The sequence below is a fragment of the Lepidochelys olivacea genome, assembly GCF_965140295.1.
Source record: "Lepidochelys olivacea isolate rLepOli2 genome assembly, chromosome: 2".
Lineage (NCBI taxonomy): Eukaryota > Metazoa > Chordata > Testudines > Cheloniidae > Lepidochelys > Lepidochelys olivacea.
Window position 1 is genome coordinate 260,708,932 of NC_140412.1, and position 22,646 is coordinate 260,731,577.

The 22,646-nt window shown below is 42.0% G+C and overlaps 1 protein-coding gene across 1 annotated transcript in view; it reads left to right on the top strand.

Annotated features, from left to right (window-relative positions):
* The first annotated feature begins 259 nt into the window (after positions 1 to 259).
* The window catches only part of GHRHR (growth hormone releasing hormone receptor), a 33,789-nt gene continuing 11,402 nt past the window's right edge, over positions 260 to 22,646 (top strand). The window contains exons 1-8 of the mRNA XM_084621400.1: positions 260 to 333; positions 1,237 to 1,339; positions 1,963 to 2,070; positions 14,617 to 14,714; positions 18,786 to 18,883; positions 19,489 to 19,621; positions 19,784 to 19,937; positions 20,882 to 20,942. Of these exons, the coding sequence (XP_084477526.1) occupies positions 331 to 333; positions 1,237 to 1,339; positions 1,963 to 2,070; positions 14,617 to 14,714; positions 18,786 to 18,883; positions 19,489 to 19,621; positions 19,784 to 19,937; positions 20,882 to 20,942 (758 nt within the window). The 5' untranslated portion in view covers positions 260 to 330. The remainder of the gene's footprint in view (positions 334 to 1,236; positions 1,340 to 1,962; positions 2,071 to 14,616; positions 14,715 to 18,785; positions 18,884 to 19,488; positions 19,622 to 19,783; positions 19,938 to 20,881; positions 20,943 to 22,646) is intronic.

A 22,646-nucleotide genomic window follows, 5' to 3' on the forward strand; every position in this document is an offset into this window, starting at 1 on the left:
GCAGTGGGATGAAACCGAGACCTTTTGACATTTATTGTTTTGAGAAAAAACAGAGAGGAAAAAAAGGGGTGTTATATCCTAGAATATCCAGTAGCTCAGTGGTTATGGCGCTTGCCTGGTATATAAGAGGTAGGTTCACATCTGTGCTGTACTTTATTCGGAACAGGAACTTTACTTCTCATCACCCAGGTCAGTGTCCTAGGCTAATGGGTATTCTACAGAGGAGTTCTCTCTGACTACAGATTCTGTCCAGGACATCAGAAACCTCTCCTGGCCACAGGGATGCTGAAACAATTTCTATAGTGGGAGTGCTGAGAGCCACTGAACCTAATGGTAAATCCTCTATATAATGGAAACCACTTCAAGCCAGGGGGTGCTGCAGCACTCCCTGCCCCTCACACCCCTAGTTCCTGCACCTATGCCTGGCCAAAAGTTAGTTGAAACTGACTCTTTCCTACAAAAAGTTTTGGTTTTGACAATTTGGCATTTTCTCACCCCCCCAGATAAATAAATAAAATGGTTGAATAATCCCACTTGGCTCTCGCACAATGTACTTGCCAACTGGCTGGGTGCCTTGGAAAATCCAGTAGATTATGCCCGCTTGTAGCCATTGTGCTCTGGTCGTACCCAACTTACCGGACCTCTTCGCAGGTTGAGGTCAGAATCCTGATTTGGTGTAGCAAGGGGGAGAAGTGGGGAAGCCTCTGTGCACATTTCTCCCCCGCACCAGAGCACACAAGCAGCAAAGGGTAGGATCTGTCCATCCAAACGTATGTTTGTGAGAGCTTCAAAGCACGGAGGATTATATCCTGCCCATAACATCATTCGAGCAGGAGAAGGGCAAACAGAATGAGAAGGCAACAGAGCAGCTCCCTTTGGAGTCAGTGGCAGGAGATGCTTGTTAGACACAAATCTTGTAGAGGGCAAATCGTATGGTTGATGCTTCAGTGATGAAAAACCTTCCGAGTCAATCTTTATCTGGGCACAGAGTCTCAGCTATGAAGTTTCTGGAGCTATGCCAGTTGACACCAGCAAAGGATTTCTCCTTTGGTGTAATCAGCATAGCGCCACTGGCTTCAACAGAGCTCTACTTATTTACGCCAGCTGAGGATCTGGGCCTATATAGTTGGGGTTACATGATGGAGTGGTGCTGCCACGGGGCAGAACCCTGTGAAATTTTCATTCCTAAACCGCAAGTCAGGGCTAAGCACCCTCACGGCAGCTTTCTCGTTGCAGGTGGTTGGGCACATCCATCCAGAATGTGACTTTTTAGCTGAGCTGAAGAAAAATGAGAATGAATGTCTGAGGGGCGCTGAAAATCATGGAAATGAAACTGCAGGTACTGCGTGTGGAGCTCAAAAGGGCTGCGGGTTGGACAGTGAAGTTCAAAATTGCCAGGGCTGTTGAGAAGCGGTTCAGAGAAATGAGTGAGTGAATCCTCACCACTCGGTTCTAGACCTGAACTCAGATCCTTGGATTCCTTCCACGGGCTCCCCATCACCCAGTGCATCAAGTGCAAATGATTTGGTCTTTCATTCAGTGGCCCACCTCACTTTCCCCTGGTCTACCCTCACTGTTCAGTTCTTGCATCACATTCTGCCACCCACTGGTCCTTTCATTTCCTTCTCCCGCTCCTGATTCTGTGCCTTTGCCACACTGCCCTGTAGGCATGGAAGTGTTTCCCAGCCTGAGTGCACTGCGCCACCTCCCTCTCCTCGTTCCGTTCCCTCCCCAAAGCCTACGCTTTCTGTGCTGCCTGCAAGAAGTGAGCTAGAAAAAAATAAATGAATGGGACCAGCAAGTTGGACACATACCATAATGTGAGCTTGCTGCAGTAATGTGCCTCCTTCTTTACCCCCTCCTCATGCCGACACACTCTCGCGTATTGCATCATGTCTAAAATTTGACTTTTCATGTGGAAATATAAATATGCTTTAAAATGTGTTTTCCCTTCCCTGGCAGGTTGCAGGAAAACGTGGGACAGGCTACTGTGTTGGTCAAATGCAGAAGCTGGTGAGACTCTCACACTGCCCTGCCCGAAAGTCCTCTTTCACTTCCTCAAGGAGCCAGGTGAGGGACCCGCTTTATCTATTTATTTTAACTGTGCATGTGACCATTGTGCTCATGAAAGTGAGGGACCGAGAAAGTGGCTTACATGCGAGTGAGCCATGCTGCGCTAAGCAGAGTTGCCACTAGGTTGATTTCAACAGGAGCTGAAGGTGATCTGCAGCTGATATGAGGTCTTGCACATCTCCCATGATGGGGCCTGGTCCTGTAGTCCATACTTAGGGCCTGAGCTGAAGAACACTGACGTCAGTGGAAAGATCCCCATTGGCTTTAACAGGCTTTGGGATCAGCCCATTGTGTAAACACTCCTGTTGAGTTCATCCACAGTGCTGGCTGAGTCAGGATTTCAGCACAGGATCATGAGAGCGTCAAGCTATGATAAAGCGTGAGATGAGATGAAAGGATGAGGCACAAGTGATGTGGTTGTTCCTCAGGGCCAAGGGTTGAGATGAGAAGCAGAACTGTGTCATTAAAATGGCATATGCACTGGGCCAAACACAACACTGATGGCAACAGGCACAACCCAGGGTAAGTCAAAGGCACTTACTCCAGAGATGACTTTGTCCCTGTAACTCACTACAAACAAACATGTGGGAGAGGAGGGGGAAAATGATCTTTCAGGAAAGATCTAGATTTGGCATTTTCAAAAAGGAAAAAGTAATCTGCAAAGCTCAAACTCCTGCCTCCCTGGCAGCGCCTGACACGTTAGTTATAAACGAAGGATAAGGCAAATCCCTTTCATCTGCAGTTTCATTTCCTGCTCTGGGAGTCTTAGGTTTATCCTTGATCCATCTCATAAAGCTTTCTGCTGAAAGCCCCTTAATAACCAGCAGGACAAGCCCGTTGCACCAGAGAAATCAGCTACTAATATCCAAAAGATGTTAACACCAAGGAGGGAATGGGTGCAAAGTGGTACAAGGGGGGGGGGTGTGGTGTTGGGGGGGAGATTGAATATAATTAGGAGGTCAGAAAGAGCAAATATATAACACAAAGGCTTCAGGAAGAAGGAGTATTCATGCTTGGACACAACTACAAGATTGGTCATTTCTGACTGAGAGGAAAAACCCAAATACAACTAGAAAAGGAGTACTTGTGGCACCTTAGAGACTAACCAATTTATTTGAGCATAAGCTTTCGTGAGCTACAGCTCACTTCATCGGATGCATACCGTGGGAATACAGACTAAGAAAGCTTATGCTCAAATAAATTGGTTAGTCTCTAAGGTGCCACAAGTCCTCCTTTTCTTTTTGCGAATACAGACTAACACGGCTGTTACTCTGAAACCAAATACAACTAAAATCCTTGTCTGTACAGCCTGAGTGATATTTTATAGAATTACCTCAAAAGCAACAAGAACTTTTGTTTGCTAGTACCTGAAGATGCACCTCGAACCCTAAAAGAAAAGCAGTGACTCAACATGAACCCCAAGAGAATAACGGGGCAAAGCCATTGACTAGACTGTGCAGCTACACTGGTGCAAAACGTCAAGCCCAATTGAAGTGATTTTGGTTGCCCTGATAAAAGAGCCCTGAAGTATAATCGAAATGCATCAATCTCATCACTTGTGTAGCAATATTTTATAGAGCCACCTGCAAAACAATTACTTTTTTTTCCATTTGATTTATTATCACATTGAAATGGCCCCAAAGAATTAATTTTTCTAATTGTATTCAGTCCCCTCTCCCTCAAACACCTTGCACCAAAGAATTATTTTTTTTAATGATATTCAATCCCTTCCCTCCTCCTCCACTCTCTCTCTCTCTCTCTCTCTCTCTCACACACACACACACACACACCATGCACCTCTTGCACCCACTCCCTCCTTGGTGTTAACATTTTTTTGGATATTAGTAGCTGGGTTTTTTGGTGTGACTGGTTTTTAAGGGGTTTTCAGCCAAAGGCTTTATGAGATGGATAAAAGTTAAAAATCTTATATACAAATCTACAGTGGATAGTGCCCTGAAAACCGTAACTTCTCGCACATGTTCCTGCCCCCACCGCACCACTCAAACATTTTGCTTTTGTCTAAACCAGAGGAAGCGGTTGCGTGGAATACAGATCATAGCACAATGTTTAAAAGATACACTAGCCCAACCTTTAAACAATAGTGATAGCTCCTTTTGAAAGCATTGCCTAAAGGGGTTGCCTCGCATACAAAAAAGCTCAACCAAACAAAAACTTCTCTAAAGTCTTCTCATCAGTTTACAAAGATGGGCCATAGGCCTCTTCATAGGCTCAACACCTGTAAATTGCAAAGAAAGTTTTTGATCCCAGTGTACAGTGAAAAAAATAAAAATTTAAAAGACAAAAGCCATAGCTTTGTGACTGCATGAAAGACAGAGGTACAGACTGTAGCCTCTGACATCCTTATCTGAAGAAACAGCCCCATCCCACACCTCCTCCTCCTTCTTTCCTGACATTTTTTTTTTATCTACAGCTGCCATGTGCATCTGCTAAACAGGCTGTTTTTAATCACATCAACTAAAGCTTTAAAAATAAACATCCATAAACTTTTAAAAGTTTAACATGAAGAACAGGGCATGGGGAGAAGAGAGCTGGCCTGCCTTTTAGGGGAGCATTGATACAGGACTGAAATATTGTTTTAGTAAAACAATTTTGTAGCCACACTTTGCTAGTTGGTTAGTCTCTAAGGTGCCACAAGTACTCCTTTTCTTTTTGCGAATACAGACTAACACGGCTGTTACTCTGAAACCTAGTTGTCATGCTTTACCATGAACAAGCATTTGTAATACAAAAGATTTCCCCAACTTCTTGAGGCATTATTTCTCCCATAATTGTGACAATTTTTCCAATCCCTTTTCACCGGGCTATCAGAAATAGCAAATAAATCAGATTCTCAAAATTGTTGGTGGATGACATACTTGGACATTGACAGGGTCCTAGAGAATTATTTTTTTCTGTTCTTAGTTAACACTTTACATTTTACTTTTACACAAGCTGTAACCCTGGATACTTTACAGCATTGAATAGTAGAATACAGATGAACAACCTGAGAAAGTGCTGAAAACAGAGGCCTTGTGGTGGACTCAAGCCCTAATGTAATGGGACTAGGGAAGAAGTTAAAAGGCATAGCTGAACAGGAAGAGGGTATTATTTAAAGAGTAGATTTGAGGAAGCGGGGGGAAGGGGGGGACTTTTAAAAGTTTCTGATAGTTTATTTTTAAAGCATTATTTAATGTGATTAAAACACTATGTTTAGCAGAAGCATACAGAGACGATGGCAGTTTTAGATTAAAAAGAAGCCAGGAAAGGAGGAGGAAGGAGTTTGGGGTGGGGGATGTTTCTTCAGATACCAGTGCCATAGGCTACAGCCTTTATCTCTGTCCTTCATACAGTCACGAAGCTATAGCTTTTGTCTTTTATTTATTTATTTTTTTACTGTACACTGGAATCAAAAACTTCCTTTGCAGTTTACAAGTGTTAAGCCTATTAAGAGGCCTATGTCCCATCTTTGTAAACTGGCTTTAGAGAAGTTTCAGAGTAGCAGCCATGTTAGTCTGTATCCGTAAAAAGAAAAGGAGTACTTGTGGCACCTTATAACAAATTTATTAGAGCATAATAAAATTTGCTTTGAGCAGGGGGTTGGACTAGATGACCTTCTGGGGTCCCTTCCAACCCTGATATTCTATGATTCTATAAGCTTTCGTGAGCTACAGCTCACTTCATCGGATGCATGCAGTGGAAAATACAGTGGGGAGATTTTATATACACAGAGAACATGAACCAATGGGTGTCACCATACAGACTGTAACAAGAGTGATCAGGAAAGGTGAGCTATTACCAGCAGGAGAGCGGGGGGACAGGGGACGGGACTTTCATAGTGATAATCAAGGTGGGCCATTTCCAGCACTTTACAAGAACAGTGGAAGGGAAATAAACAAGGGGAAATAGTTTTACTTTGTGTAATGTCACATCCACTCCCAGTCTTTATTCAAGCCTAAGTTAATTGTATCCAGTTTGCAAATTAATTCCAATTTAGCAGTCTCTCCTTGGAGTCTGTTTTTAAAGTTTTTTTATTTGTTAGTCTCTAAGGTGCCACAAGAACTCCTTTTCTTCTTGTGAATACAGACTAACATGGCTGCTACTCTGAAACCACTTTTAGGTAGGTAATCAAGTGACCAAAGAGATTGAGTGTTCGCCGACTGGTTTTTGAATGTTATAATTCTTGACGTCTGATTTGTGTCCATTTATTTTTTTATGTAGAGACTGTCCTGTTTGGCCAATGTACGTGGCAGAGGGGCATTGCTGGCACATGATGGCATATATCACATTGGTAGATGCGCAGGTGAACGAGCCTCTGATAGTGTGGCTGATGTGTCCCCTGAATCGATATGTGGACACAGTTGGCAACAGGCTTTGTTGCAAGGATAGGTTCCTGGGTTAGTGTTTTTGTTGTGTGGTGTGTGGTTGCTGGTGAGTATTTGCTTCAGGTTGGGTTCATGTCTGTAAGCGAGGACTGGCCTGTCTCCCAAGATCTGTGAGAGTGTTGGGTCATTCTTCAGGATAGATTGTAGATCCTTGATGATGCGCTGGAGAGGTTTTAGTTGGGGGGCTGAAGGTGATGGCTAGTGGCGTTCTGTTATTTTCTTTGTTTGGCCTGTCCTGTAGTAGGTAACTTCTGGGTACTCTTCTGGCTTTGTCAATCTGTTTCTTCCCTTCAGCAGGTGGGTATTGTAGTTGTAAGAACGCTTAATAGAGATCTTGTAGGTGTTTGTCTCTGTCTGAGGGGTTGGAGCAAATGCGGTTGTATCATAGAGCTTGGCTGTAGACGATGGATCGTGTGGTGTGGTCTGGATGAAAGCTGGAGGCATGTAGGTAAGTATAGCGGTCAGTAGGTTTCCGGTATAATGTGCTGTTTATGTGACCATTGTTTATTAGCACTGTAGTGTCCAGGAAGTGGATCTCTTGTGTGGACTGGTCCAGGCTGAGGTTGATGTTGGGATGGAAATTGTTGAAATCATGGTGGAATTCCTCAAGGGCTTCTTTTCCATGGGTCCAGATGATGAAGATGTCATCAGTGTAGCGCAAGTAGAGTAGGGGCATTAGGGGATGAGAGCTGAGGAAGCGTTGTTCTAAGTCAGCCATAAAAATGTTGGCATACTGTGGGGCCATGTGGGTACCCATAGCAGTGCCGCTGATTTGAAGGTATACATTGCCCCCAAATGTGAAATAGTTATGGGTGAGGACAAAGTCACAAAGTTTAGCCACCAGGTTTGCCGTAACATTATCGGGGATACTGTTCCTGACGGCTTGTAGTCCATTTTTGTGTGGAATCTTGGTGTAGAGGGCTTCTACATCCATAGTGGCCAGGATGGTGTTTTCAGGAAGATCACCGATGGATTGTAGTTTCCTCAGGAAGTCAGTGGTGTCTCGAAGATAGCTGGGAGTGCTGGTAGCGTAGGGCCTGAAGAGGGAGTCTACATAGCCAGACAATCCTGCTGTCAGGGTGCCAATGCCTGAGATGATGGGGCATCCAGGGTTTCCAGGTTTATGGATCTTGGGTAGCAGATAGAATACCCCTAGTCGGGGTTCTAGGGGTGTGTCTGTGCGGATTTGTTCTTGTGCTTTTTCAGGGAGTTTCTTGAGCAGATGGTGTAGTTTTTTTTGGTAACCCTCAGTGGGATCAGAGGGTAATGGCTTGTAAAAAGTGGTGTTGGAGAGCTGTCTAGCAGCCTCTTGTTCATATTCCGACCTATTCATGATGACGACAGCACCTCCTTTGTCAGCCTTTAGAGAAACTTTAGAGAAGTTTTTGTTTGGTTGGGCTTTTTTGTATGCGAAGCAATGCATGTAGGCAAATCTTTCAAAACAAACTGTTGTGTACTTTTGGCTACAGAGCTCACTTATATACGCCAGCTGTGTTCATCATAAAATACTTTAATGCTCTGCCAGGCATGGTTAAGGTTAGTTTAAATAAGATATTTTACACCACATAGTGGTTGAACAGATAATAGAGTTAACATTCCATTACATCTCCCCCTTTAAGTTCTACATTCCTACCATTTACAATATTTATACCCTCACACTGTCTTTAAAGTTCATTACTTATCAGCCTGTGGCACGTCTCTGAAAAATACTTTTTTTCTAATTATGTGACCCAAATGTGTGTCAACTTGGTATTCTGGCTGTCCATTAGTTGTAATGACTGGCAGTGGTTGGTTTGGAATCTCTAAGTTGTCTTCTTTGTGAGCCACTTTGGCCATCTGTAGAGTTTACTCTGTTGATTGTTCTTTCTGAGGAACAAACTGTAGCTGGCAACAGTTTCTGTTGAACTCTCCACTGTTAGTATCGATTGTTAGGGGGCTTATTCCTTCACCCACTTACTTTCCTGGTCCTTCTCGCATGAACAGAGAGCAACAATACCCGAAGTCCAAAGGTGCAAACAATTCAATGTTTATTGGGGTGAACTTCCAGCAAGCATGATTCCAGTTTCCTTCCTTAGTATCCTCCTTCCCAGCTCTGACACCACAGAGCCTTACACCTGTGTCCCTGTTCCTATACCTGCCCTTAGCCAAACATTATTCCAATTTCCTTACCCCCATTCCCTGTTCCCATTTCCCCTCTTTAGCAAAACATGATTCCAATTTCCTTACCCCCATTCCCTGGTCCCATTTCCCCCTTTAGCAAAACATGATTTCAATTTCTGCAACCCCATTCCCTGTTCCCATCTCCCCCACCCACACACCCATCTCCTCCCACCCACGCCCACTCACTTCCTCATTGACTACAGATTATATAGTAAAACTTGAGTTCTGCTTAGTTATACCTTAAGCAATCATTTTCCTGAAATTTAACTAACCAATCCTAACATATTGTAACATGATTATGTAACCAATTATATCCCACCACCTTAATTAGTTTACACCCAGCAAAATTAATTATACAGCAGACAGGAACAATCACAGAACCAGACAGAGATTATATAGACAAACAATAGCAAAGTGGGAACTATAATGACAAAACAATACAGAAGTGAGGATTTCACATCCCAGCTATTGATAAGTGAGTTCTTGCCAGACAGGATGCTATCAAACTAAGTTTCCTTTTACATTTTCTAGGCACTTCCCTTTCTCTGGAGGTGATAGGCACTATCAGGACAGGATTCTATTCCTAACAGCCCAATAGCATCTTATTTCAATGTGACTAGTTTGGAATGTGAGGATGTGACCGGTCGCTTCCCAGTTTATAGCTGCCTCTGTTGCTTAGCTAAAGGCCTTAGCCTAAGAACAGGGCCCCAGACTGTCACAGTAATAGAAGGCCCTTACACCGGCAGACAGTGATTTTGATTCTCTTTTGTACCTCTATAACTAGCCAAGTGATAAGAATACACCTAAATTCTTAAAGTACAGGCCTTTGCAGACAGGCCTGAATATCTATATCCTAACATGGATCACATATGATCTGGGTGCTAAATTCTTTTTCTTTATGACAGCTGGAGTTGTCTGTTCTTTTCCTCCATCCAGTCTGACACGAAAGTGGTCACCAGGTTCTAGACATGGCAGTTGTCCAATTGAGTGATAGTATTTTTAAAAGTGTTCATAAGCTCTTTTTAACCTTTTTATCCAATTTGGCTACTCTCTTCATGTCTGGCCACTTTGGAGACAGATTCCTCTCACAAGTTAGAACAGTAGTTCCGAGTTGTCGTCCCATCAGGTGTTGTGCTAGACTATATCCAGTTGCTGCTACTGGTGTTGATCTGTAACTCAGAAGAGTGAGGAATGGATCTTCCTGCTTTGGGATTTTCTTGGCTGTCTGTACAGCTCTCTCACCCTCTCCATTCATTTGTGGGTAATGTGGGCTGCTACTAATATGGTTAAAATCGTATTTAGTTCAAAATGACTTAAATTCTGCTGCAGCAAGTTATGGTCCATTGCCCGTTCCTAGTTGTTCTGGAATACTGAAGTGAGCAAAAGTGCACTTCATTTTTCTTGATAACATTGCAACATGTTATGTCTTTCAAGTACATTATTTCTAATAACTGGAAAAATAGTTCACAATGACCAGGCAATGCTGTCCTCTGAATGTACGTAAATCTACAGCTAGTCTCTTCCCAAGTCTCTCTGTTGGAGATGTTGTTAAAGATTCTTTATGTTGTGTTGGGCTGCTAGTTCTGCAACATTCACATGCAGCAACTTTATCGTTTATGTCCTTTCTGATGCCCTGCCACCACATTGACTGGTTGTCCATTCACAGAGTTTAGTTAATCCTTGATGTCCTTCATGGGTGAGGTTTAGAAATTCTCCTCTCATTTAATCTGGAATTATGATGTAATTGCCTTTAATCACGAGTCCATTTGACTTGCTTAACACACCACAAAGCTGTCTCATGTTACCTCCTTAGTGTCCTTTAAATACTTGGGCCAGCTGCCTCAATGTAACTTAGACCTTCCTGAAGTTGCTTGTCTGTCAAGGTTGCTTTTTGTAGCTGGAGTAGCCTCTTTTATGACACTGGTCCACAGCATTCACATCAGCTGTTATATCATCCTTGAGCTCACGGGTAGCTGAGTGCAATGCTGAGCTCTATGACAGAGTGCCTGCTACTACTAGATTTTCCCAGGAACATACCTAGCAATTGAGTTAAATCACATAACCCTTAGCAATAGATGTTGGCATTTCAGTGGTGCTTGATCCAGGACTTTTCAGTTGATCAGGGTTATAAGTAGTTTAAGGTCTGTTATCCATGTAAACGAATCCAGTCCACACAGATATCTGTAAAAGTTCTCACATGCCCATACGCTTGTCAGGCACTCCTTTTCAATCTGTGCATATCGATTTTCTGCTTCTGTAAGCATGTGAGAACAAAATGCAATTGGCTTCCACTCTCAGCCAGGTTGTAGCAACAATGCACCACCTAGGCCATAGCTGCTTGTATCTGCACTGACCATTGTGGGTTGGTTCACATGCTCGTACTTGAGAACTGGAGTCGTTGAGATAATTTCTTTTACCTTATCAAAGGCAATTTCTGGGTTTGGCCCCCATAGGCAAGATGTGTTGGACATTAACAGTTCAGACAGTGGTTTGTTGCTGTTGAAAGGTCTTGTAGATATTGACCAAGGTAATTTACCATTCCCAGTATACGTCTCGGTTCTTGTACATTTGTTGGTGCATGCCATTCTCGAATTGCTTTTACTTTCTCAGGGCTAGGACTGATTCCATCTTCGTTTATTGTCCATCCCCAAAACTGGATTTGGGGTACACAGAAAATGCACTTTTCCTTGTTTAGTTGTGGTTCAGAATGACTGGTTAAGCTTAGGACTTTGTTGAGGGTTTTGTACTGTTCTTCCACCAAAGATCCATCTATCAGAATATTGGCCATGAAGACTACAGCTCCATTTGTGTTCGTTCACAGTTCTGCCATCTTTCTTTGGAAAATTTCAGGTGCACTATTAATCCAAAAAGGTGATCTTCATAAGCAAAATCTCCCAAAAGATGTGATAAATGTAGTTAGTTTAGCACTTTCTTTGGCTAAAGGAATTTGGCAGAATCCACTCGAGGCATCCGACTTAGAGAATACTGTATATCCTTTCACTTTGGGGAGAAAGTCATCCAGTGTTGGAAGGATATATTTTTCTCTCACAACTGCTTCATTAAATCTTTTAAGATCCACACAGATTCGTATTTTTACATTTTTCTTTATAAATGGTACCATTTGGGCACACCATACTGCTGGCTCAGAGATTTTCTTGATTATGCCAATACACTCCATTCTCTTTAACTCAGTTTCCACTTTATGAAATAATGGGTTAAGGGTCCTGGGAGGTGTATGTACACTATATGGCTTAGCATTGTCTGTTAATGTTAGTTGTACTGGATCTCCTTTCTAAAGTCCAGTATCAACAAATATTACATTGAGTTCTTCCACCTTTCTCACTAGGCCCATCATGGCTGCCATGCTGCAGCTGAGAAGGCTTTTGTTCTGTGGTCCTTTGATCACATACACTCTGCATGCATAGCTTTTGTCGTTGAAAATTGTTTCTGTGGTGAACTAGCTCATGCAGTTCAAAATCCCTCCAGGTGCTCTGTCAGGTGACATCAGCTTTGGGCAATGTTGAAGGTGATTGTAAGTTCCTTCTGAGATAACTGTGATGCTAACTCCTAAGTCAATTTTAAAGCTAATAGTCTTGCCATGGATATACAATTTCATTCTCCAGGCAGGCGTTTTGTCATCAAAAGTGATAGATTCCAGAACCAATGGCTCTTGATTATCTGTAATATGAGTGAACTCCCTGACTGATTTGGTTCAGCAAACAGCTGCAAAATGTCCATATTTAATGCCTTTAGTACCTGTGCACCTCTGGCTACACATACATCATCTCTCAGGATATGACTTTTTCACATCTTGTATATGTAGGATGGAATTTGTCCCTCTTAGCCTAGGAGTTCTCTCTCCTTGCCTCCGGGGTTTTATGATATTGCCTTTTAACATTCAAGTGTCTGTGTATAGTTTCTAACCTAGTTTCAGATTTTTCATGTTCATCAGGAAAGCCTATACTTTTAAAATTTTATTTTTTATTGTAAAGCCTCTCTGTAAATGATGGAAATTTTATACTGTCCCCTGGAATCTAAAACTTTGTTCACCCTTTTCAAATGATATACACGAGAAATGTATTTACATATTTTTGTTTGGTTGGGGATGTTTTTCCAGGCTGGACAATTCAATGACGCAAAACTTTGCCAGACTTGAGATGTAACAAAGGCCTGACTCTTGGTTGCAGAATGCTCGGTATTTAATTATGGAAATAATTTAGCCATTTCCTATTCTTGGCCTCTCTAGAGTGTAATGTAGAGATTCAATGTAAAAACATGCTTACGTTATTGTTAAAAGGCTGGGATAATATTGCTTTAAAACACTTTTTTTCAAATATCATATGATTTAATTTTAATCCTACAATTAAAAAATTCTTTCGCTGAAGATACTGCAAAAGATGGCTGTCTTAGAATAAAAGGAGGAGAGGGCATGGAGGCATGGTTCTTCACATAACAGTGACAGAGGGTACAATCTTTATTTCTCTCTTTCACACAGTTACAAAGCTATAACTTGTCTTTTTAAACTTTTTTCTTTACTGTAAATCTCCTCTATAAAGTAGGAGAATATTATCCTAGCCCTCCAAATCTTCACACTTTAGAAATGATATCCCCTAAACTGATGCTAAAATGAGTTAAATTAAGTAGTGTTGTATTAATTTAGATGGAATCCGGTGTTAACATAACCCTGTCACTGTCCAACATTAAACAGTTTTAAACAAAATTTGGGGTTTGGTATACAGAGGCCCCAGCATGCTTTGTACCATGGCAAACACACCATTAAAAATCCTTAACACTTTGTATTAAAGATACAGAAAATAAGGGAAAACAGTTAAAGCATTTGAAATATAAAATAGTGAATAATATTTTCATTTTAACAACATCCCCTGTTCTCTTTCCCTTTAGCTGGAGAGAGCTTTTAGAAGGAAAAGGCTGTTGTCTGACAGACTTTTACATGGCATTAAAGATGATAATAACTGTAATTTTTTGGGAAAAGAGAAAAAGTTAGTTGAGATCAGAGGTAACGTGTGCGGGGGAGGGGGGCACAATTTGCTGCTTGGCGTCTACTGAGCATGCTCCCATGGACTAAGCATGCTTAGTAACATCTGCTGAAGCCGCTGTCCTCACTCTGCCCCTCCCCTATGGGCAGGTGTGGGTCGTCTCTGGTTGAGATGGGCTGAAGCTGGCATTGCTGTTGTTGTTAAAGTCCGATCACGTTTTCTAGAAGACAAAACAAGACAAACACACATAAGAGGGGGAGAGGAAAGAACAGCAAAATAGAAAATGCTGCTTCTGTGTCTGGCTTTGCTTTTCCCTTGCAACCTCACTGTTGGAGAAACATGGGCAGAGCACCTGGTCTGATCAGCCATTCCAAGATCTGGCAAAATTGTACCAGCATGGACTGGTTAGGACATTGCTTTTATTCACCTCTTTCTGGTCACAGACTTGCAGCGGTGTTGCAAAAGATACAGTCTTGAGTTGGCCGGTTAAGCCAGACTCTGATTAGACAGAAGGAAAATGGAGAGGGTTAGGAGAGATGGGGAAGGAAAAACATACATGAGGGAGAGGGATGGGAGGAGAAAGACGAAGTCTCTCATCACAGGTGCTGTTTGGGATTCAGCCTGAGCTGATGGAAGTGGTGGCGTCTTCAGGGTCCCTCTCTCTGGACCAATCAGGTCAGGACATATTTTAGGAAGAAGGTCCAGGGAACCTCACAAGCTGTACCTCTTCCTAGAACTGCTCCCATGTGTTTTTCTGTAGCAGGAATGTAAGTCCTTCCTACCCACTGAGGATTGTTGCCCCTGCCCATTCTGAAGCTCCTTATTTAGCAAACTACCTGCTACTGACCCTTTCTGTTTCGCCATGGAACGAATGTATTAATATTATTTACCTGTATTACTGTAGTGCCCAGGAGCCCTAGTCATGGACCAGGACTCCTTTGCGCTCGGCGCTGTACAAATACAGAACAAAAGGGTAATCCCTGCCCCTGTGGGATTTCTTGCAGGCTTGGTAAGAAGAAACTGTACAGTGAATGGCTGGTCTGATCCATTTCCCTCCTATCACATTGCCTGCCCAGTGAACGATGAGATTCCAGTTCAGGAAGTAAGTCTATCTGAACCAATACCATTCAGAAATGTGCTGATGCTAGTCATATACCTTTCTATTTCAGAAGTTGGGGATGAAAACTTGGTTGAAGCAGCACCATTCTCACTAAGTATAAAATGCCATTGTATTTTTACTCTGCCCACTTGCTCGGTGAAATTATTAATGACATTTATTATACAGATGAAGAGAGCACTCATTTAAACACCTAATAGATCTAGAGAGCTGTGTCCGAAAAAATATAGGTCCAGATCTTCTGGTGTGGTAAATTCGTGTAACTCCGTTGAATGACACGGACATACACCAGGTGAAGATCTGGTCCAAAATGTTTGCAAAACTGGGATTAATACTTCAGTTATATTCAATGATCAGTCTGCGCTGTCGGCAGCATTGCTGCCCTGCTGCCGGTAGCAAACATGCCCTTTTTTCACCAGAATTTCAGACTCAAGGCAAATTGAATCAGTTAACCAGAAGATGCTGCATTTCTGCTCCTCATCTAGTTTGAAGAAAGCAAATCATGTAAAGAAAAAAATAAGCACCCATAACAAAGCAAAAGGAATTCTGGGCTTAAGAAAAATACCATGCTCAGATTCTGGTCTCTATTACATAGGTGTAAATCCATTGACTTCAACAGAGTTACTCTGGATTTACACCTGTGTAATTTAGATTAGTATTTGGCACGTTTTGTCAGTTTGATTCCCAAAACCATTGTCACTTCAATCTTGTGTGCACAGAAAATGTTTCCCATTTTAACTACACCTTGTGCTTACCTATAAATGTGCTTCTGCTCGTGTAGCTATTTTTGCACAGGAAGGGGAATAAGTGCTACTGGTATAAGGCACCTTAATAACAGTATCATTGCATCCACCCTAGGCCAGGTCTGGCAGAAGGCCCCTCGTGTAGATAGTTACACCAGGAAAGCTGCACTCTGACTGGTATAGCTTGTTTTGCTCAGGGGAGGTGGTTTTTCAACTCCAGCGCAAACCACATTTTTGCTGGTATAAGCTGCATCCACACTAGGAGTGCTTTGCTGACATAGCCTAGCCATAGCCTTTCCTTCCCATACTGGTGAAGCTCTCCTGGAATAGACATACGTTAGGGTTGTATTGGTGTCTCCATATCAGTAAAAAAATCAGAACCCTACCTGATATAAGTGGACATAGGAACAAAACTCGTTCAAAACCTGTGTGTCAACCTGGCTTTGTTGCTGATTCTTCTCTCACTTATTCAGGTGTAAATCAGGAGTAACTCCACTGAAGTCAATCAGAAGTCTCTCCATTAGGGTAAAACTGGTAGAAAACAGCAGGGAATCGGACCCTTGCTGTTTGTGCCCAGCAAATGGTGCTAACTGAGCGAATGAAAACAAGATTCTGTTTTACTTATTGAAGTTAATTTCACCTGTCAGCAAGAGCTTAGTGAATAGTCCATTCCATATGGGTTGGATGGACTTTTGTTGTCATCTTCACTTTATTTCTTCACTGTTTGTCAGCAGGCTGTTTAACTTGGACCTTGCTTTCCAGCTGGCTGATCTATCATGCAGAAATGCAACTCTTGAAATGTTCTTTTCCCTTCTTTTTATTTATTCCTTGCACTTCTAGTGCAAAAACAAACATAGCATGAGCCTGCTGTTTTCTTTGGCAGGTGCCCTGTTCTTTCACCTAGGTTGACTCTTTGGCCTGCTTGTTTATCCACTTGGGAATTGGATTATTGCTTTATATGGACTTTCTTTCCTATCTGATTTGCAAGGAATGGCTGCCAGCTAGGATGACCTAACCTCAGCTTTGACACACTTGCTCATGAGATAGTTCCTCATTGATTCACCTGGTGGATTTGCTGCTGAGGATCCCGTGTTTGAGTTTTAGCTGGATAAATACACACACTGAGTAAGAACTGCTCCACAGGGCTTTGCTAACTGGCTAAATGCAATCTAGTGTTTCGCCACTCAGTGGTAGACACAATATGAACCCTATTAGGAGCAAAGGATCTGCTGCCCCCTCTTATTTCAGTGCTGCTTAGCTCTTCTGAAAATCAGACAATAATTATTGCTTAAATTTTATTGAGAGATAGCACTAGAGATTCTAACCAGCTTTCCTTTCCAACATGGAGGTGTGCTCCTGCAAAGGCTGCCCAGGGTGACAATATCTATACAATAAAATCAAAATGGGACCTAAGAGACAGATACTTCCAGACTTAGGGAAAGTTTGGATTCGGATCCAAACTCTGCATCTTGGGTCCACGTCTACTTTTATTTGCTGCTTCCTCTTGAGAGGGATGAAGTTAGTTTGGCCAGCTACCTACCCACTCAAACACGATGCCTGAAAAAAGCTGGATTTTAATTCAAGCACTATTAGGTTGTTCTTGTACATGGGAAAAGTTGAGTTTGGGGATATAGGGAGAAAATATCCAGTAGACAAATAGGGTGGAAATAGGAACAAAACACAAACAGTGAAATACAGATAGGGCAAGGTTGAAAAAAAGTAAAGAGAGAGAGAGAGAAAAAAAATGATGAAAAAATTAATGTTTGCAGTGTTGTTGTAGCTGTGTCAGTCTCAGGATATTAGGGAGACAAGGTGGGTGAGGTGATATCTTGTATTGGACCACCTTCTGTTGGTCAGAGAGACAAGCTTTTGAGTTACACAGAGCTCTTCTTCAGGCATGGAAAAGGTACTCAGAGTGTCACAGCTAAATACAATGAGGAACAGCATAAGTAGTTAAGTTTCAGAGTAGCAGCCGTGTTAGTCTGTATCCGTAAAAAGAAAGGGAGTACTTGTGGCACCTTAGTAGTTAAATTCTAAGGGATCAGTCCAGGTGAACTGGCCCATTTACAGCTCTCCAGTCATAGGACAAAGTGATACATTGTGCGGTGTATATCATACATAAGGCAGCCATTAGTGCCAGCCAAGCTTTTGAGGAATTACCTCTATCTCTAATACAAGGCTCTAGTCTGCCTGCAATTTAGGAAAATCTGATGTTAAATCCACACCCCCTTGAAGTGAATGGGACTTCTTCCAATTAGTTCAGTGGGGTCAGGATGTCACCCAGGGGGTTTTAAAAATTGAATTGTTCTCACAAAACAAATGTGGCTTTAAACTGTAGCAGACAAAGCTTTGTGAACTCAAATTACTGCCATTCGGAATCCCCTAAAAATATAGTTTGAGAGGATCACAAAACCTTGCACATCATGAGATTCAGCCTTCCCTCCTTGTTACCCATCTCCCTGGACCTTCTACCATTGTTTACCTTGAACTTCTGCCGTAATTATCTGAACATTTTATCAAAACAAGAATATTTTGGGTTAGTAAATGAGTGAGTGGTGACTTATAGGAAGGATTAATGTAGACCAGTCGTGGTATAACAATATAGTCACAAAGAGAGTCAGGTTGAAATTTTGTCAAGAAACCCAAACTGGGCCAAACTTGCCTGATTTCAGAGATCATTATAAGCCTGAAAGCCAGCACAGTTTTGTGAAAAGACTTGAAAAATTTCTAAAATCTTTTGAGTTAACTTGGACCCAATTTCAAGCCATCCTAGGCCCTCTTGTGGTTTTTCAGCAAAACCATGCAGAGTTTACTGTTCTTCAAGGTTTAGATCTTGATTATCACTACAAAAGTTTTTTTCTCCTGCTGATAATAGCTCATCTTAACTAATTATCCTCTTACAGTTTGTATGGCAACTTCCAACTTATCTGTATGTATATATATATCTTCTTACTATATATTCCATTCTATCCATCCAATGAAGTGGGCTGTAGCCCACGAAAGCTTATGCTCTAATAAATTTGTTAGTCTCTAAGGTGCCACAAGTCCTCCTGTTCTTTTTGCAGATACAGACTAACACGGCTGCTACTCTGAAACCTGTAAAAGGTTTAGATATGAAGCCCAGTTAAAGGATTCCAGCTGAGTTTTGTTTTGAGATCACATGAACCCTCAAAAAGTGAAGGTCAGGGGTGTGAACTGAGGCCACAGAAAAGGTTCTGGTGAACAACAAAGCAAACCCACCAGATTCTGTGTCGCTTCTTTTCCTTCTATTTGCATTAAAACCTATATGACTTGTTCATTCTCTCCTTTATAGCACTCCTATTTTTCTACTGTAAAGATCATCTACACTGTGGGGTACAGCATATCTATCTCCTCCCTCACCCTGGCTGTGACTGTTCTTATTGCATTCAGGTATGTTTATGAACATTTACCCTGGGCCCGTGAAAGTAAACAGAAATCAAGTTAATGCAAGATGCTGGAAGCTCTGGGCTGTGAGATTTACAGATTAATAACTGGCAGAAATAGCTGCTGTTTCACAACTCATTTTGCATTTCAGTTTGACTGCAACACTCATCACACTAGAAACGAAATGAGCTTTATGATTAGGCATGAGTGACCTGATTCGGATTAGACTTTGATGCAGCCTGATTTTCACAGTTGCTGAGCATCCCCAGCTCTTGCTGAAGATGCTGAGCTGCAGCTGCATATCACCTCTGCCAATCAGCCTCTAGATAATTAATCACTGCCCAATTTGCTAAGAAAGCTGTCTAGATACTCCCGGGTCTCTCTGCACCACTCCCCATTTCTTGGGGGCTGTGTTAGCACCGTCAGTGTTACATCAGGGAAGGTTATTTCTCAAATGCAGAGTCCATTCAGCCATTGAGTTCAGTGTGAGCAGAGCTCGGTCACAGCAGAGGGCTTTTGACAACCCCGCCCTAAGGAAACCCAGACCCGTGAAAGATGAGTTACCCATCTCCCACCACTTCATTTTGCTGGCCTTCCTTCTATTCCTCCAGGAGACTCCACTGCCCCAGAAATTACATCCACATCCAGCTCTTTCTCACCTTCATCTTGAAAACTATTGCCATTTTCATTAAGGATGCGGTCCTCTTCCAGGAGGAAGATATTGACCATTGCAGCTTTTCTACAGTAAGCATTTGAAAAGGAGATTACGGTGGCATTTGATATCTTTGTATATTGTTAATGTGCTGGTTAATATCTTGCCACTGCTCGTGCTTGTATGTGGTATTGTGATACCCACAATATATGTATAACACGCAATAATGAAATTTTGCCTTCCCTGCTCCTTAGACCGAATGCAAGATATCAGTGGCTTTCTGTCACTATTTTATGATGGCTAATTTCATGTGGCTGCTGGTAGAGGCGCTATACCTGAACTGTCTGCTCTTATCATCCTTTCCTCATGGAAGACGCTATTTTTGGTGGCTTGTTCTGTTTGGATGGGGTAAGTGAGGCCTGAAATTAGACTAGAAAAGATCAGATTATGTTTCAGGGCTTGATCCATCGCCCATTGGGGTCAATGGAAACATCCTGACAGCAAAGTAAATGCCCGTATACTATCAAATGGATGAACCTCAAAGGGGTCTATGGTTTGGATGATTGTATGAACCCTGTAGAATTTGGAGACTGTATGAGGACACTGGGGATGCAGCATCTCTTGGGCTGGATACATCACGGGGAGCCAGGAACCCCTGATATTTAATCTTGGCTCTGCCAGTAGCTACCTGTGTGGCCTTGAGCAAGTCACATTAATCTGCATGCCTTGATTTCTCCATCAGTGAAATGAGGATAATAAAACTTATCTCTGTCTAATCTGTACCATGCCCATCGGTATTACCTTACAAGAGTACTATGATAATTTACTAATTGATGTGTGGAAAGTGCTTAGAGGGATTATTGAAATGGATAAATGCCACTCCCCAGCACTCCCCCATGCCAAAACCACCACTCCTTACCTAAAACTGGGAGGGGGAGGGACTTGCAAACTGACTTTAGGGACATTAGTTGAGATAACTAGTCACATGATTAAGGATTTTTCATATGAGCAATAGTTTGCAGGGACAGATCCATCCTGGCTTCACTGTATTGCTTTCATATTCACTCATCCATCCCACACAAACGTTAACTGGTTAACGCCATAGGCTACTTCATTTCATGGTGTGCATCGGGAGATTTCCCATTGTATTTATGCAGCTCACCATGACCTCGTTAGGTTAAAATGTGGTTCCTGTTAGACATAATGGTCATTGCACAGGGCATTTTCTATGGTCAGTTAATCTGTCTCATACTATCCTGGTAGGGTTGCAATAGACAGGATGGAAATTGAATCTGGAATAATTAATGAAATCAGAAAAACAACAACTAGTGTGTATTAAATTGTTTCGCCAGGTTTCCCAACGGTTTTTACCCTAGTGTGGATATTAGCAAAGCTGTATTTTGAAGACACCGCGTAAGTTGAAGTTTCATACTAGATTCCGTGTTGCACTTTTAATGTTATGATTGATCCCAGTCCTGCAATTTTCTCTGTGCCAGTGTGAAGCCCTGTTGAAGTCAATGTCTTGCATCTTTACATCCATTTTGCATAAGTGTGAATGGTTTCATAAGTTTCAGGGCCGTGGAGGATCAGGCCCTTAACCCTTCCTTTTTAAAAAAATTAATGATGAGCACACACAAAAAAATAATGGAAAATATAGATGGGTGAAATCCTGGCCCCATTGAAGGCCATGGGAGTTTTGCTGCTGAGTTCAGTAGAACCAGAAGTTTACTTTGTATTTTTTTCCCCAGTCTGGTAGAAGGATTAAGGGATTTATTTCAAACTGTCCAAAACAAATTTACTGCTTGCACAGAGACTATGAAAACATTGAGGCTAATGGAAGAATTTTTAAAGACGTGACTGAAAATATGTTTCTAACGGGAGCGGAGTTACCGCCTTTTCTATAGCACTTGCTTTTGCAAACGTTATAATCAAAACCTTGAAGTATTGTGCTTCAGGGAAATCAAGGGATTCAGATGAAGTAATGATAATTGAGGAGCAAAGCTGATATCATCAGAAGCCTGAGATACTTATATAGCCTTATAAAGTGGCGCTATTACTGATAGCGGTCAGGGTCACCAATGTGGTCGGAGGTTGGCTGCATGTGTGTGTTCATTTAGCATGTTGTCCCAGCTCTGCGCAGATAGCGGACCTTAATTAAACTACCCCATAAATCCACAGACTCAGTTTTTAGCGAAGGCGCCTGGCCAGGTTTATTGTTGACGAAGCACGGTACTAACACCTCGCAGACTTTACGAGGATACGAAGACATGTATGCCCGTGACAGTGGACACAGCTTAGTGAGCGGCGGGCCTTTCCGTTGCTCCATAGGCGGGCCCAAAATATTCCCTTTAAAATACATCTTTATACCCCAGTACAAACAAGTTAGCAACTGCTCCCTAAAGTTGCTCACTATTACTTATCGTTTTGCACATGTTGGTTTAGTTAAAACATTTTTATTATGTACTGTCATTTTGACCTTATTCCTGTTATTTTTGGGGAATGTTCTTGTACCATCTTTAATATTGGAATGTTGGGGTGGCGCTTAATATTGAAATGTGTTTGCATAAGCACACTGTAACTAGTACTTCTTTAAAATGTGCATTTCTGCAATATCCACCCTGTTCTTGACAAATTCGGTGAGCAGGGCCTGCCTCTTGCTCACAGCCCGACTTTGCTTCATATCAGCAAAGTTTTAACCACTACTTTAGTTCAGGCCTCATACCAGACCTCTAATACAAGGGCTTATGTCTCAGGCTCTCTTCCTGCTACAAAGACAATGTCCCATAGGTCAAAAAGAGATCTTCAAATAACAGTGGTGTTTTTGATTTGGCTTTCAGCAACAGCCCTTATAACCTGCTGTCAGGCATATTTTCAACCAGGAAGCAATAGATTTCTGGCCATCACTTGGTGCATAAGAGTCAGTGATAATTTTGTCATTTTGCTACTTGTAGGATAATATTTATGGAACCTAGACTCTACAAAGCCAAGTTGCAGGGGTTTGGATAGCTCTATTCTTCTATTCTATCTTAAAATGAGGCTGTAATAGGTCTGCTCATAATTCCATTGACCCTAATGTGTGCTTTCTCCATGTAACCGTATTCCAGTGACCATGTATAT